The sequence below is a fragment of the Pelophylax lessonae genome (assembly GCF_965119305.1).
Source record: "Pelophylax lessonae genome assembly, chromosome: 9".
In the NCBI taxonomy this organism is placed as follows: Eukaryota; Metazoa; Chordata; class Amphibia; order Anura; family Ranidae; genus Pelophylax; species Pelophylax lessonae.
The window spans coordinates 268,462,466-268,477,642 of NC_138776.1; the positions used below are offsets into that span (position 1 = coordinate 268,462,466).

A 15,177-nucleotide genomic window follows, 5' to 3' on the forward strand; every position below is an offset into this window, starting at 1 on the left:
GTTTGACAAGTGCTGATTTCCGTAGATAACATTTCCCGCACACAGGGCAGGAAAACAACTTCTGTCTCGTGTGGCATATCTGATGTACAGTAAGATTGGACTTCTGTGAAAAACATTTCCCGCACTCGGAACAGGAATACGGCTTCTCGCCTGAGTGAGATCTCTCATGGGCATTAAGATGGGACCTCTGTGAAAACGTTTTCCCGCACTCAGGGCAGGAATACGGCCTCTCCCCTGTGTGAGATCTTTGATGTATAACAAGGTCTGTTTTCCGTGTATAACATTTTCCGCACTCAGAGCAGGAATACGGCTTCTCACCCGTGTGCAATTTCTGATGTCTGTAAAGATTGGTCCTCTGTGAAAAAAATTGCCCGCACTCAGGGCAGGAAAACGGCCTCTCCCCTGTGTGGGATCTTTGATGTATAACCAGTTCTGATTTCTTTGAGAAACATTTACCGCACTCAGAGCAGGAATACGGTTTTTCACCTGTGTGAGATCTATGATGTATAGTAAGATTCAATTCAGAGTAATAACTTTTTCCGCACTCAGGACAGAAAAATTTCTCCTCCTCTTGAACTCTGGCACCATCCTTCACAGTACGAGGTTGCTCAGAGTCGGAGGGATTCCATGGTCTATCCACACTGTGAAGTCCACCATCCATAGTGGAGTTCATTGTCTTTTCTCCTCCACAATCTCCTGTGATGTCCTCATCTTCCATTCTACAACCTGGAGATAAAGTGAGACGATCCTTTGAGGGTTTCTCCATGGCGTGTCCTGGAAAAATATAAAAACATCATCAATATATCTGAGAGGGTTAGTTCACTTCCATCAAGATTCCACCTGGATCAGGTAGATATGAGTGAGCAGATGTTCTCTGTGGATGTCCCAACCAGCTGGGACTCTCCCCCCTCTTCAGTCAAAGGGCCTTTGGTCCTCCTCCCAGATCACTTCTACATTTACACAGCCTTGTCAGAAGAGCAGGAACCAATGGGGACTGGGAGGTCCATGCTCTTTACACAACCACAAGATAAGAGAAGAATATATTACGGCTCACCTGTGCTGATCTCTAGAGGAGTGTCCTCCTCTATGAATGTCTTCATCATTCCATCCTCCTCCATATATTGCGGATCATCCCACACATACGTCTCTTCTACTTCACTCTCTATTTTTATTTGAATAATACCTTCACCCTAAAGTAATGGAATGAGACAAAATAACATCTGTAACATAGAAGTATTTATGATGTGAGATCACATAGAAAATATCATCTTGTAGAGTCCACACATCGTCTCCACATGTCAGAGTGTTCAATCACTTTATGATCCCGACCCTCAACTCCACCCACCTGATGATGGTGAGGGATGGTGTGACCTTCCTGTGTGGAATCCCGGGAATACAGAGGACGGGGACATCTCTCTGGTGGGTTCCTGGTATTAGGTGGCTCCATCATATCCTTGTGTCCTTCTGAAAACTCCTCCATCACCCCATACTCCTCATCCTCATCTTTATATTCTTCTTTAATAACAATATTATCATCCTCAAGGTTTCCACTCTTAATATATGATAAAACATTAATTGTAACAAACATGCTTGTGTATAAATCATAACTACCAATAATTGTCAATCATCTACCTGATGATGGTGGGGGATGGTGTGACCTTCCTGTGTAGGATCCCGGGAATACAGAGGACCGGGACATCTCTCTGGTGGGTTTCTGTAGCTGGATGACTCCTCCATGGTGTACTGGTACAGATCTTTGTGTCCTTTTGGAAACTCTGACTCCTCCATCACCCCATCCTCACCTTTTATCTCTTCTTTAACCTCAAAGTTAGAATCTCTCAGGTTTCCACTCTGAATATATAATAAAAATGACATCAATGGTAACAATGCAGATAATGTACAGATCCTAATGATACTATCAGTGATTGTTCCTCATCTACCTGATGATGGTGGGGGATGGTGTGACCTTCCTGTGTGGAATCCCAGGAATACAGAGGACGGGGACATCTCTCTGGTGGGTTCCCATTACTGGATCCATCTGTAGGAAACACACACACTGACTGAATACATTGTTTCTATGTGTTTATCAGATGATGGGGGATCTAGGTGGAGCCTCCGTACTGCTCTCTCCTTTACAATAAAGTCTCCTCTTACCCGGTGATGTGAGGGGCGGCTGATTCTCCATCATGACGTCCTTGTAGAGATCCTTGTGTCCTTCTAAATACTCCCACTCCTCCATGGAGAAATAGACAGTGACATCCTGACACCTTATAGGAACCTGACACACACAATGATACAGTCACCATCCAGACACATCCCTTGTCTGTTACTGGATAATGTCCCAGAATTCCCAGCACCACTCACCTCTCCTGTCAGCAGCTCCATCATCTTCTTGGTGACTTTTAGAATCTTCTGCATGTTGTGTCTCTCGGGTTTTAGGGAGTCACATGGAGGCACTGTGATGGTCATATGATCACCTGACTTCAGAAGAGGAAATCTCTGTATTGGAGAACCAATAGGAATATCATGTTAGAATCCCAGAATCCTCCTCGCCTCTCCGGTCAGGTCTGTGTTTTATTATTAGAGATAAGAGTGATGTCATGTGACCTCCCAGAATCCTCCTCACCTCTTCGGTCAGCAGGTAGATGATCTCCAGGGTGAGGTTAAGTATCCTTTCAGTCATGTGACTCCGGTCCTCCTCCATCCCCGTTCCTGCCGTCATCTATGAAGGTTTTTCTGTAGACAGATAACATTGATAACAGAGTGTGGATTGGTATGGGTGGTACAATAATAGGATGAGGATATCAGGAGGTAATATGAAGGGCAGTATGTGTTATAGAACTATGGCCCCCAGTGGGAACATATTTTATCCAGACTGTTTTGTGTTTGCTATGTTTTTTCGGGGTTCGGGAGTCTCTTACTCCTTGATCACAAATCACATTGTTTATGTTGGGTCTGTTTTTTTTCTGGCCTTGTTTACTAAAGCCTCGTACACACGCAACGAATTTCTGCCGACCGCTCGCCCGTCTTTTGTCCAGAGTGGTGTCTGTTGGTTGGAATGTGCTCTAGACTGCACACAAATTTTCCCGTACAACAGAATTCTATTTTAGAAGTGATGACATGTGTTGGATTGCTTTCTATGTGTTCTTTCATCTCTGAGCATGCCTAGTCTTGCTCATAAGATTTTTCCCCGTCGAAATCTGTACTAATGAGACGAAAATCGGACGTGTGTTGGCGGTCGACAAAAATTATATAGCCTGCACACCAGAATTTTTTCGGCCGAAAAGTCGGAGTCGGTTGTCGAAAGCACCATACTAACAAGCCGAAAATCGGCAGATCAGTCATTGGACGAAATTTCCCGGCCGAATTTCTTATCGTGTGTACGGGGCTTCCGTTTTGATATGACGGGAGGGGGTTACTGGGTGTAAATAGAAAATAAGATCTTATTACCTCCTCTGCTGCCACTTCCAGCGATGTCTCCTCTCTACTTCCTCCCGACCCACCTTTTACCTGGAAATTCCTGTCTGTACTTGACATCACTTCCTGTCTACCATAGAGACTTCCTGTCTGGGTAGAACTGAGATTACCACCTTGTGGAGCTTAGAAGGACTGCAGCGTAATGAAACGCCTCGTAGATATCAATGTACAAATACTGTACTTGCGACCCTAGCATAAGGAACAAACTATTCAGAGAAATGGAATACAATAAGACACGTGGTCACTCACTAAAACTAGAGGAAAGGCGGTTTAACCTTAAAATACTTAGGGGGTTCTTCACTGTAAGAGCAGTAAGGATGTGGAATTCTCTTCCACAAGCAGTCGTATCAGCAGGGAGCATCGATAGTTTCAAAAAACTATTAGACGGGCACCTTAAAGACCACATCATAGAGGGGTATACAATGTACAACATACAGGGGTATACAATGTACAACATACAGGGGTATACAATGTACAACATACAGGGGAATACAATGTACAACATACAGGGGTATACAATGTATGGTTAACAGCAAACACACACACATCATAGGTTGAACTGGATGGACGGATGTCTTTTTTCAACCTCACTAACTATGTAACTATGTAGAGTGACCACGGCCTTGTTCAGTGTTGTCAGTGGGAACTTGAGAGGAGGAAATTGCTCATTGTTTACGGAACCCCTAGCAACCTCTGGTGGAACCCCTGGGAACATCTGGGGGCTCCTTATATTTGTGGTCATTGGGAAGAATTACCCCCTTACAGATACCAAAAAAGATCAGTGTTGTCAGTGGGAACTTATTTGAGAGGCAGAAATTGCTCATTGCTTACAAAACCCCTAGCAACCTCTGGAGGAACCCCTGGGAACATCTGGGGGCTCTTTATATGTGTGGTCATTAGGAAGAAAATACCCCCTTACAGACAGCTAAAAAGATTATTGGTGTCAATTTGAACGTATTTAAAAAGCAGAAGTTGCTCGTTGCTCAAGGAACCCCTAGGGACCTCTGGAGGAACCTTAGGTTTCTATGGAACCCTGGTTGAGGAAGAATGCTCCCTAAACTTGTGGTCATTGGGAAGAATTTCCCCCCTTATAGATGCCAAAAAAGATCAGTGTGGTCAGTGGAAACTTATTTGAGATGCAGCAATTGCTCATTGCTTAAGGAACCCCTAGCAACCTCTGGAGGAACCCAAGGAGTCCATGAAACCCTAGCTGAGGAAAAATGAAGTTTACACTTGTGGTCATTGGGAAGAATTACCTCCTTACAGATAGATGAAGAGATCAATGGAGTCAGTGGGAACTTATCCGAGAGGCACAAAATGCTCATGGAACCCCTAGCAACCTCTGGAGGAACTCTTGGGTTTCCTGGAACCCTGCCTGAAAAAAACCTTGTTCTAGAGCCTCACTTTCTATGCTGGCTGAGAAGTGTCAGAGTTCCAACCACTGTACACTCCAGAATCTTTGATGTACTGTCGCTCAGGTGAAGTGCCATCCGTTGTCACTTTGCACCTGTATGGGACAGCTATAAGCAATAATGAGCTTGTGGAGCAACTGAAGTATTCTGGCTTGATCTGCCCAGCAGTTAGTACAAGCAGAAGTTATGAATTTGTGTCCACTGCAGTGCAACAATACCTCACTTCATCATTTACCCAGGGCGATCCTTCCAAATCTCTGCAGTCCTCTCCATCCTCCTAATTGTCCCATTGGAGCACTTTTGCAATGGCCACTCTTGCACTTGTTCAGCAGATCCCCTTCTCAGTAGGACCCCCAGCTCTGTTGGTGCCCCACTCGGTAGAATCCCCAGTATTGCTGATCCCCCCGCTCAGTAGTAACCCCCTGCTCTGCTGATCCCCTCCTTAGTAAAAACCCCAAGCTGTGTTGATCCCTCCTTAGTAGTAGCCCCCAGCTCTGTTGAGCCCCCACTCAGTAGTAACCTCCAGCTTTGCTGATCCTTTGGTTTGGTGATCCTCCTCTCTATCTGGTCCCTGCTCACCTCCTGCTACATTGCTCCCATACTGTCCCCACGTGTGACAGTGCCCCCAGCTCTGTTGTAATCCTCCTTTCTCCCATGCCCCCAGTTCAGTTGTGGCCCTCCTCTCCTCAGTGCCCCTAGCTCTGTTGTGATCCTCTTCTCCAGTGACCCCAGTTTTAGTATTACCTTCCTTTCTCCAGTGCCCCCAGCTCCGTTATTATCCTCCTCTCTCCAAATCCCCCAGCTCTGTTGTGACCCTTCACTCTCCAGTGCCCCTCTGTCATGGCCGCCCTCTCCAGTGCCCCCAGCTCTGTTGTGACCCTTCACTCTCCAGTGCCCCTCTGTCATGACCGTCCTCTCCAGTGCCCCCAGCTCTGTTGTGACCCTTCACTCTCTAGTGCCCCTCTGTCATGACTGTCCTCTCCATTGCCCCCAACTCTGTTGTGACCCTTCACTCTCCAGTGCCCCTCTGTTATGACCGTCCCCTCCAGTGCCCCCAGCTCTGTTGTGACCCTTCACTCTCTAGTGCCCCTCTGTCATGACCATACTCTCCATTGCCCCCAGCTCTGTTGTGACCCTTTACTCTCCAGTGCCCCTCTGTCATGACCGTCCCCTCCAGTGCCCCCAGCTCTGTTGTGACCCTTCACTCTCTAGTGCCCCTCTGTCATGACCGTCCTCTCCAGTGCCCCCAGCTCTGTTGTGACCCTTCACTCTCTAGTGCCCGTCTGTGATGGTCGTCCTCTCCAGTGCCCCCAGCTCTGTTGTGACCCTTCACTCTCTAGTGCCCGTCTGTCATGGTCGTCCTCTCCAGTGCCCCCAGCTCTGTTGTTATCCTCCTCTTTCTCTGGTACCTGCTCAACTCATGCCTATTTGTTCCCTTGTTGCACACCATGTTGCCCATGCTACTTTCTTGCTCTGTTGCTGACCCCCCCAGTTCTGCTGTGATCCTCCCCCTGCTCTCTCTCCAGTACCTAAAGCAGGCTGATCCTCCCCCCACTCTTTCTCTCTCCAGTGCATGCAGCGGAATGATCCCCCCCCCCCCCCTGCTCTCTCTCCAATGCCTGCAGCGGGCTGATCCTCCCCCCGCTCTCTCTCCAATACCTACAGCGGGCTAGTCCTCCTCTGCTCTCTCTCCGGTGTGTGCTATCCCCCCTTCTGTGTGTGCAGATGGCTGATCCTCCCCCACCTCTCTCTCCTGTGTGTGCTGTGTACTAACCCCCCCCCCCCCACTCCTGTGTGTGCAGTGTGCTATCCCCCCTACACCTGTGTGTGCAGTGTGCTATCCCCCCCTCTCCGGTGTGTGCAATCCCCCCCCCACTCCTGTGTGTGCAATCCCCCCACTCCTGTGTGTGCAGTGTGCTATCCCCCCCTCTCCGGTGTGTGCAATCCCCCCCCCCACTCCTGTGTGTGTAGTGTGCTATCCCCCCCACTCCTGTGTGTGCAGTGTGCTATCCCCCCCACTCCTGTGTGTGCAGTGTGCTATCCCCCCCACTCCTGTGTGTGCAGTGTGCTATCCCCCCACTCCTGTGTGTGCAATCCCCCCCACTCCTGTGTGTGCAGTGTGCTATCCCCCCCTCTCCGGTGTGTGCAATCCCCCCCCCACTCCTGTGTGTGTAGTGTGCTATCCCCCCCACTCCTGTGTGTGCAGTGTGCTATCCCCCCCACTCCTGTGTGTGCAGTGTGCTGATAGTCCCCTTCTCCCCCTTCTGTGTATGCAGTGTGCTGGTCCTCCCTTACCAGTGCTGGCAGTGTGCTGATCCTCCCACGAATCCCTTTCATGTGTTGGCAGTGTGCTAATCCCTCCATAGATCTCTTACCAGTGTTGGCAGTGTACTGATTCCTCCATGGATCTCTTACCAGTGTTCCGATCCTCCCATGGATCCCTTACCAGTGTTGGCAGTGTGTTGATCTTCCCATGGATCTCTTACTAGTGCTGGCAGTATGCTGATCCTCCCCCACCTCTTTTCTTTGTGTGTAGCATGCTGATTCTCTCCTCCTCCTGGGTGTGCTAGTGTGTCAGTATTTTTCTGGTTACATTGTATATAGGCCTCAGGATCAATCCAAGATGTGGGATGAACAATCTCCAGAAATTCACAACTCCAATGAATTTCTGTGCCTTTTTTTTTGGTAGTAGGGGGCAGCAGTGCCTGGATAGTTTGCACAACTGTCTCTGGAATTTCCCTCTGTGGCCCAGTCCACATCGTTTTCCAAGAATTTCACCTCTGTGGCAGGTCCTTGGAGTTTGTCCCTTTTGATATTCTTTGCCTTATTTTTGGTGCCTTCTCTCTGTTTATAGTCCATCCTCTGTTCTCCATGTACTATATCAGAAGGTGCAATGCTTCAGTTACATCTTCACTTGTCCAAAGATCATAATGTCATTGATTTAGTGGAACACAAAGATTTTTAAATCTAGGGTGCTCAAAAATAGAAACCTTCTGAGCAGAATGGGAGATGTTGATGGTTTCAGTAATGAGAATGGAGTTGGTGTTCCAGAACCACGGCTTGTCTCCTCACAAGACTGGGCTGTTTGTATTCATGCTGATCCTCTTGTTTAAAGGGACACGGGACATAGAAAAGTTAGAGGGGGGTTTCTCTATGTTAGATGTGATGTGAAAGTGAGGAAGAAAGATGATCTTGTGGTTGGTGTTCCAGAAACACGGCTTGACTCCTCACAAGACTGGGCTGTTTGTATTCGTGCTGATCCTCTTGTTTAGAGGAACACGGGACACAGAAAAGATGGAGGGGGGTTTTTCTATGTTAGATGTGATTTGCAAGTGAGGAAGAAAGATAATTTTGTGGTTGGAGGTTGTAATGGTGTGGAATGATAGATGGGTCTATGAACTGATGGACTCTTTATTGGAGTCTACTACAGACATCCTGAGATTTATGAGAAGGGAGAGAGTCGGCTGTTCCAACAAGTACAAGCCGGTAAAACCAAACAACTAAGACACAAGATTAAGGCTTAAACCAAAAACTACAGGATGGACCTTACTTGTAGTGTTAGGAAAAAAGGAAAAGAAATTAACATTTCATCATACAAATCTGAGGGAAGACTTTTATCAATCAACTTACACAGAATATCACAAATTAAAGAATATAAACATATAATGATCCTTTGTTCATACTTTATAAAGTACATGTTAACACTTTTGTTTTTTGATCAGGGACGTTCGAAATGTTAGATCTGAATCAGGGGAGATCAGACTACACTGATAGAGGGACCCAACCGGCAGTGACACCCCCTAATTCTCTCTCCTAGAGGGACCCAACCGGCAGTGACACCCCCTCCTTCTCTCTCCTAGAGGGACCCAACCGGCAGTGACACCCCCTCCTTCTCTCTCCTAGAGGGACTCAACCAGCAGTGACACCCCCTCCTTCTCTCTCCTAGAGGGACTCAACCAGCAGTGACATCCCCTCCTTCTCTCCCCTAGCAGAGTAAGTCAGGCAGAACTTTGAAGTCTTTAGTGATCTCTGATTCCCTTATAAAGTGTTTCTTCCATTAAAAAGATCAGAGGAGAGCACTTTTCTGAGGTGTATATCAAGGTGTGCTTCTTCCCACTGTGAAATCTCTGATGTATGGCAAAGTATGACTCAAATAGAAGACATTTTCCGTACTTGGGACACTAATACACATCAAGGGTTCTGTGGGTTCTCTGAGGTTCAGTAAGATAAACATTTCATGCGATCAGGGCAGGAATATGGCTTCTCCCCTGTAGGGGTGGGGATCTTTGATGTATAACAAGGTCTCATTTACATGCATAACATTTTTTGCACTTGGGAGAGGAAAGCAGCTTTACCCATGTTTGGCATATCTAATGTACAGTAAGATTGTACATGAATAAGGATTTTCAACATTCCCGGGCAAGAATACGGCTTCTCACCTATGTTAGATCTTTAATATTTATCAGGGTCTAATTTCCATGGAAAACATTTCTCGCACTCAGGAAAGGAATAAAACTTCTCCCTTGTGTGAGATCTCTAACGTCTGGAAAAGAATGGCTTCTGTAAAACTCACAACAAGAATGTGGACTTTACTGTGCATGAGATCTTTGATGTAAAACAAGATCAGATTTCTGCGAAAATCCTTTCCCTCACTCAGTGCAGGAAAAAGGCTTCTCCCCCGTATGGGTGGTTCTTTGATGTTTAACAAGGTCATGATTGCGTGTATAACTTTTTCCACACTCAGAGCAGGAATATGGCTTCTCCCCCGTGTGAGACGGGGGTCTTAAGAGGTCACATCTCGGTGAAAAACATTTCCCGCACACAGGACAGGGATATGGCTTTTCCCGGGTATGAGATCTTTGATGTTTAGTAAGGTATGATTTCTGGGAAAAGCATTTTCCACACTCGGGGCAGCAATATGACTTATTGTTTGTGTGCACTTTCTGATGTTTGGAAAGATAGGCCTTATCTGCAAAGCTTTTCCCACACTCAGAGCAGGAATACGGCTTCTTTGCGTGAGATTTGTAATGTATGATGAGTTCTGATACAGGAAGAAAACAATTATCACACTCAGAACAGGCATATAGCTTCTCCCCGGTGTAGGATCTTTGATGTACAGTAACATTTAAGTCAGAGCTAACATTTTCCCCACTTTCAGGATGGGAGAGTGTCTGCTGCCCCTGAATTCCGGCACTATCCCTCACAGATGGTCTATCCAGACTGAGAAGTCCACTATCCATAGTTGAGCTCGTTGTCTTTTCTCCTCCACAATCTCCTGTGATGTCCTCATTTTCCATTTTACAACCTGGAGATAAAGTGAGACGATCCTTTGAGGGTTTCTCCATGGCGTGTCCTGGAAAAATATAAAAACATCATCAATAGATCTGAGAGGGTTAGTTCACTTCCATCAAGATTCCATCTGGATCAGGTAGATATGAGTGAGCAGATGTTCTCTGTGGATGTCCTAACCAGCTGGGACTCTCCCCCCTCTTCAGTCAAAGGGCCTTTGGTCCTCCTCCCAGATCACTTCTACATTTACACAGCCTTGTCAGAAGAGCAGGAACCAATGAGGACTGGGAGGTCCATGCTCTTTACACAACCACAGCACAACATACAGAGTAGAGATAAGAGAAGAATATATTATGGGTCACCTGTGCTGATCTCTGTAGGAGTGTCCTCCTCTTTGATAGTCCTCGTCATTCCAGCCTCCTCCGTATATTGCTGATCATCCCTCACATACGTCTCTTCTACTTCACCCTCAACTTTCATCTTCATCAGATCTTCACCCTAAACCCACAGAATGGCAGAAAATAACATCTGTAACATAGAAGTATTTATGATGTGAGATCACATAGAAAATATCATCTTGTAGAGTCCACACATCGTCTCCACATGTCAGAGTGTTCAATCACTTTATGTTCCCAACCCTCAACTCCACCCACCTGATGATGATGAGGGATGGTGTGACCTTCCTGTGTGGAATCCCAGGAATACAGAGGACGGGGACATCTCTCTGGTGGGTTTCTGTAGCTGGAGAACTCCGCCATGTTGTCATGATACAAATTTTTGTGTCCTTTCTGAAACTCTGACTCCTCCATCACCTCATCCTCCTCTTTTATCTCTTCTTTAACCTCAACTTTAGAATCTCTCAGGTTTCCACTCTGAATATATAATAAAAATTACATCAATGGTAACAATGCAGATAATGTACAGATCCTAATGATACTATCAGTGATTGTTCCTCATCTACCTGATGATGGTGGGGGATGGTGTGACCTTCATGTGTGCAATCCCGGGAATACAGAGGATGGGGACATCTCTCTGGTGGGTTCCCATTACTGGATCCATCTGTAGGAAACACACACACTGACTGAATACATTGTTTCTATGTGTTTATCAGATGATGGGGGATCTAGGTGGATCCTCCGTACTGCTCTCTGAATATATTATGGGTTACCTGTGCTGATCTCTGTAGGAGTGTCCTCCTCTTTGAATGTTCTCTTCATTCCAGCCTCCTCCGTATATCGCTGATCATCCCTCATATACGTCTCTTCTACTTCACCCTCAACTTTCATGTTCTTCAGATATTCACCCTAAACAAAGAAAATTATAGAAAATATCTTGTAGGATCCATAAATCATCTCCGCATTCTAGACGCTTCATTCCACCAACCTGATTTTCTTGTGTACAATCCCGGGAATACAGATGACGGGGACATCTCTCTGGTGGGTTTCTGTTATTAGGTGACTCCATCATATCCTTGTGTCCTTCTGAAAACTCCTTCATCGCTCCAGACTCCTCATCCTCCTCTTTATACTCTTCTTTAACAACAATATTATCCCCGAGGTTTCCACTCTGAATATATAATAAAACATTAATTGTGACAAACACGCTTGTGTATAAATCATAACTACCAATAATTGTCAATCACCTACCTGATGATGGTGAGGGATGGTGTGACCTTCCTGTGTGGAATCCCGGGAATACAGGGGACGGGGACATCTCTCTGGTGGGTTTCTGTAGCTGGATGACTCCACCATGTTGTCATGATACAAATTTTTGTGTCCTTTCTGAAACTCTGACTCCTCCATCACCTCATCCTCCTCTTTTATCTCTTCTTTAACAATAATATTATCATCCCCGAGGTTTACACTCTGAATATATAATAAAAAATTAATTGGAACGCCTGTGTATAAATCATAACTACCAATAATTGTTCCTCATCTACCTGATGATGGTGAGGGATGGTGTGACCTTCCTGTGTGGAATCCCGGGAATACAGAGGACGGGGACATCTCTCTGGTGGGTTCCCATTACTGGATCCATCTGTAGGAAACACACACACTGACTGAATACATTGTTTCTATGTGTTTATCAGATGATGGGGGATCTAGGTGGATCCTCCGTACTGCTCTCTCCTTTACAATAAAGTCTCCTCTTACCCGGTGATGTGAGGGGCGGCTGATTCTCCATCATGACCTCCTTGTAGAGATCCTTGTGTCCTTCTAAATACTCCCACTCCTCCATGGAGAAATAGACAGTGACATCCTGACACCTTATAGGAACCTGACACACACAATGATACAGTCACCATCCAGACACATCCCTTGTCTGTTACTGGATAATGTCCCAGAATTCCCAGCACCGCTCACCTCTCCTGTCAGCAGCTCCATCATCTTCTTGGTGACTTCTAGAATCTTCTGCATGTTGTGTCTCTCAGGTTTTAGGGAGTCACATGGAGGCACTGTGATGGTCATATGATCACCTGACTTTAGAAGAGGAAATCTCTGTATTGGAGAACCAATAGGAATATCATGTTAGAATCCCAGAATCCTCCTCACCTCTCTGGTCAGGTCTGTGTTTTATTAATAGAGATAAGAGTGATGTCATGTGACCTCCCAGAATCCTCCTCACCTCTCCGGTCAGCAGGTAGATGATCTCCAGGGTGAGATTTAGTATCCTCTCAGTCATGTGACTTGGGTCCTCCTCGATCCCCATTGGTGCGGTCAGCTATGAAGGTCTCCCTATAGACAGATAACATTGAAAACAGAGAATTATCTGGATTGGTTTTGGTTGTACAATAATAGGATAAGGATATCAGGAGGTATTATGAAGGTCAGTAAGTATTAAAGATATATGGCCCCCAGAGAGAACATATTTAATCTGGACTGTTTAGTCTTTGCTATGATTCTTGGGATTGAGGAGCCTCTCACCCTTAGGTCTCCTGGATCACAAATTCCATTCTCTATGTTGGGTGTGCTGTGTTTCTGGCCTCATTTATTTTAATTTTGTAACGTCAGACAGGGAATGATAAATAGGATCTTCTGTCTTCTTTATTGGTTTAGCTCTGGGATACTGCTGTGGGGTCAGTAAAAGATCAGCGTGATGCCAAAGGTTTTGCTGACTCCAGGCGGAGAGGGTCAATGAGAAATCATAGAAGGCACTGACTCTGGATAGAGGGACCTTTGGAGGAGGAGCTGTGAGGTCAGTGTGATGTCATAGGATTTTCTGGCTCTGGGTGGAGGGACAATGGGAGGAGGAGCTGTGAGGTCAGTGTGATGTCATAGTGTTCTCTGACTCTGATTGGAGGGACATTGGGAGGAGGAGCTGTGAGGGGCCCTGTATGAAGCTCCTGTACAAGCCACCTCATTTTTCCTAAACTGAAGATTGAACTTTAAGGTTTACCAAATAAAAATGTGTCACAAATCAGTAAGAGGAAGCTCTTGTGTGAGATGGTGACTTCAGGAGAAGCGTAGTGTAAGTACCGGTTGAGCTCCTGACAGTGGAGATGAATTTCTCTGCGTGCTGGTGCCAATTTTCGACTTGACATAGACTAGACATGTGCAGAACAGAAACATTTGTTTCGTTTCGGATAGATTCGTTATGTTACTAACTTCGTTTTGTTGATTTAGGAATTTGTTTAGTTTAGTTTCATTAAATTTTGTTTAATTTATACATTTTCGAACGAATTTCAAATATTTGAAACGATTTGAATCGGTTGAAATTGATTCGATAGCTGGTTGTTAAGGAGTGGGCCGGGAAGCCAGCCGTTGCACCCTTAGCAACTGATGACTCATAAGCTGTCAGCGGGCTTCCCCGCTAAGAGCTGAAGCTTAAACAAAAGAATACCGGTAATAGAAAACTCAGAGAAAAACAGCATGCCCCCCACGTCCATACCTGGCCCTTTAGGTCTGGAATGGAATTTAAGGGGAATCCCATGCCAAAATCAAAAAAAGGGCATGGAGTCCCACCCAAAATCCATACCAGGTCCTTATCCGAGCACCCCCCTGCTCCTGAACCATCCCAGGCTCTTCCCTCCCCCTACAAATCATATTAGGCCCTTCGGTTCTACCATGGATTTTGAGGGGAATCTCACATCAAAATTAATAAAAAAAAAAAAAATCCACATTAAAACCTTATCTGAGCTTGCAGCCCAGTGCTTCCCCCCCCCCCCCCCCCCAACTTCCTGAACCATACCGGGCCACATGCCTTCAACATGGTGCATGGTGATAGGGACAAGGCTTCCCCACAACCCTGGCTGGTGGTTGTGTGGGTCTGCGGGGGGAGGGGGGCTTATCGAAATCTGGAGTTCCTGGATTCCCCTATGTAAATGAGTATGGGGTACAACCAAAATTTTGTCCGAATTTATATTTGGACTGAAAAAAATTGCACATGTTGAGTTTAGACTCCCTAGGATTGCTGTAGGTGCGGAGACAAGCCGAGGAAGAGGATATAGAGGAGAGATGAGGAGGAGACCCAGGAAATAAGCTACAGGTCAGGGCAGGCAACAGACGAGTGCATCCAAGATATGAAGCTGGGTTTGGTAGCAAATCAATCCAAAGGAACAACAGTCAGGATGAGGAACAGCGAGAGGGAGCTCAGAGACAAATAAGAATGTTGCTCGGGCAATGGGAGTCAATCTGAGCACGACTGAAATATTGAAAGAGATGGGGGAGGCTGTGGAGAAGGTCACTTTACGGCAAGTGATCTCCGCGTACGCCGGAGAATTTACTGATCACATTTTAGGATGAATATCTGAGACTGGGATCATTATGGGGAGAATAATCTTTGGAGATGTTTGTTAACTCCTTAAGGGTCATTTATGGGGGCCAGAACATTTCCAGCCAGTGACCTTCTCACCTCAACAGTCTATACTAATGGATTATACCACTTTTATTAGTGGCCGGGGTTCATTTAGGGGGGATTTATGCACCTATGTTTTCATTAGGCGAGCTTTGACTAGGAAGAAAAGCTGGGGGGAAAAATTCCATACATATGTACGTATCAT

At 45.9% G+C, this 15,177-nt stretch overlaps 3 protein-coding genes across 3 annotated transcripts in view; all 3 read right to left on the reverse strand.

The window, feature by feature from the left end:
- The window catches only part of LOC309564000 (gastrula zinc finger protein XlCGF66.1-like), a gene marked incomplete at its 3' end in the record, with an annotated part of 95,087 nt that extends 91,577 nt beyond the window's left edge, over positions 1 to 3,510 (reverse strand). Inside the window, exon 1 of the mRNA XM_082268627.1 lies at positions 3,451 to 3,510. The remainder of the gene's footprint in view (positions 1 to 3,450) is intronic.
- Positions 1 to 15,177, reverse strand: part of LOC309564458 (uncharacterized protein) — a 1,566,033-nt gene that overhangs the window by 502,490 nt on the left and 1,048,366 nt on the right. Inside the window, exon 6 of the mRNA XM_082269088.1 lies at positions 97 to 497. Coding sequence (XP_082125214.1) covers positions 97 to 497 — 401 coding nt within the window. The remainder of the gene's footprint in view (positions 1 to 96; positions 498 to 15,177) is intronic.
- LOC309564006 (gastrula zinc finger protein XlCGF66.1-like) lies at positions 2,087 to 2,722 on the reverse strand (the record flags this gene model as incomplete). The annotated part of the gene is made up of 3 exons (XM_082268633.1): positions 2,087 to 2,278; positions 2,365 to 2,499; positions 2,627 to 2,722. 3 exons carry the CDS (start codon positions 2,720 to 2,722, stop codon positions 2,087 to 2,089), a joined length of 423 nt encoding a protein of 140 aa, XP_082124759.1.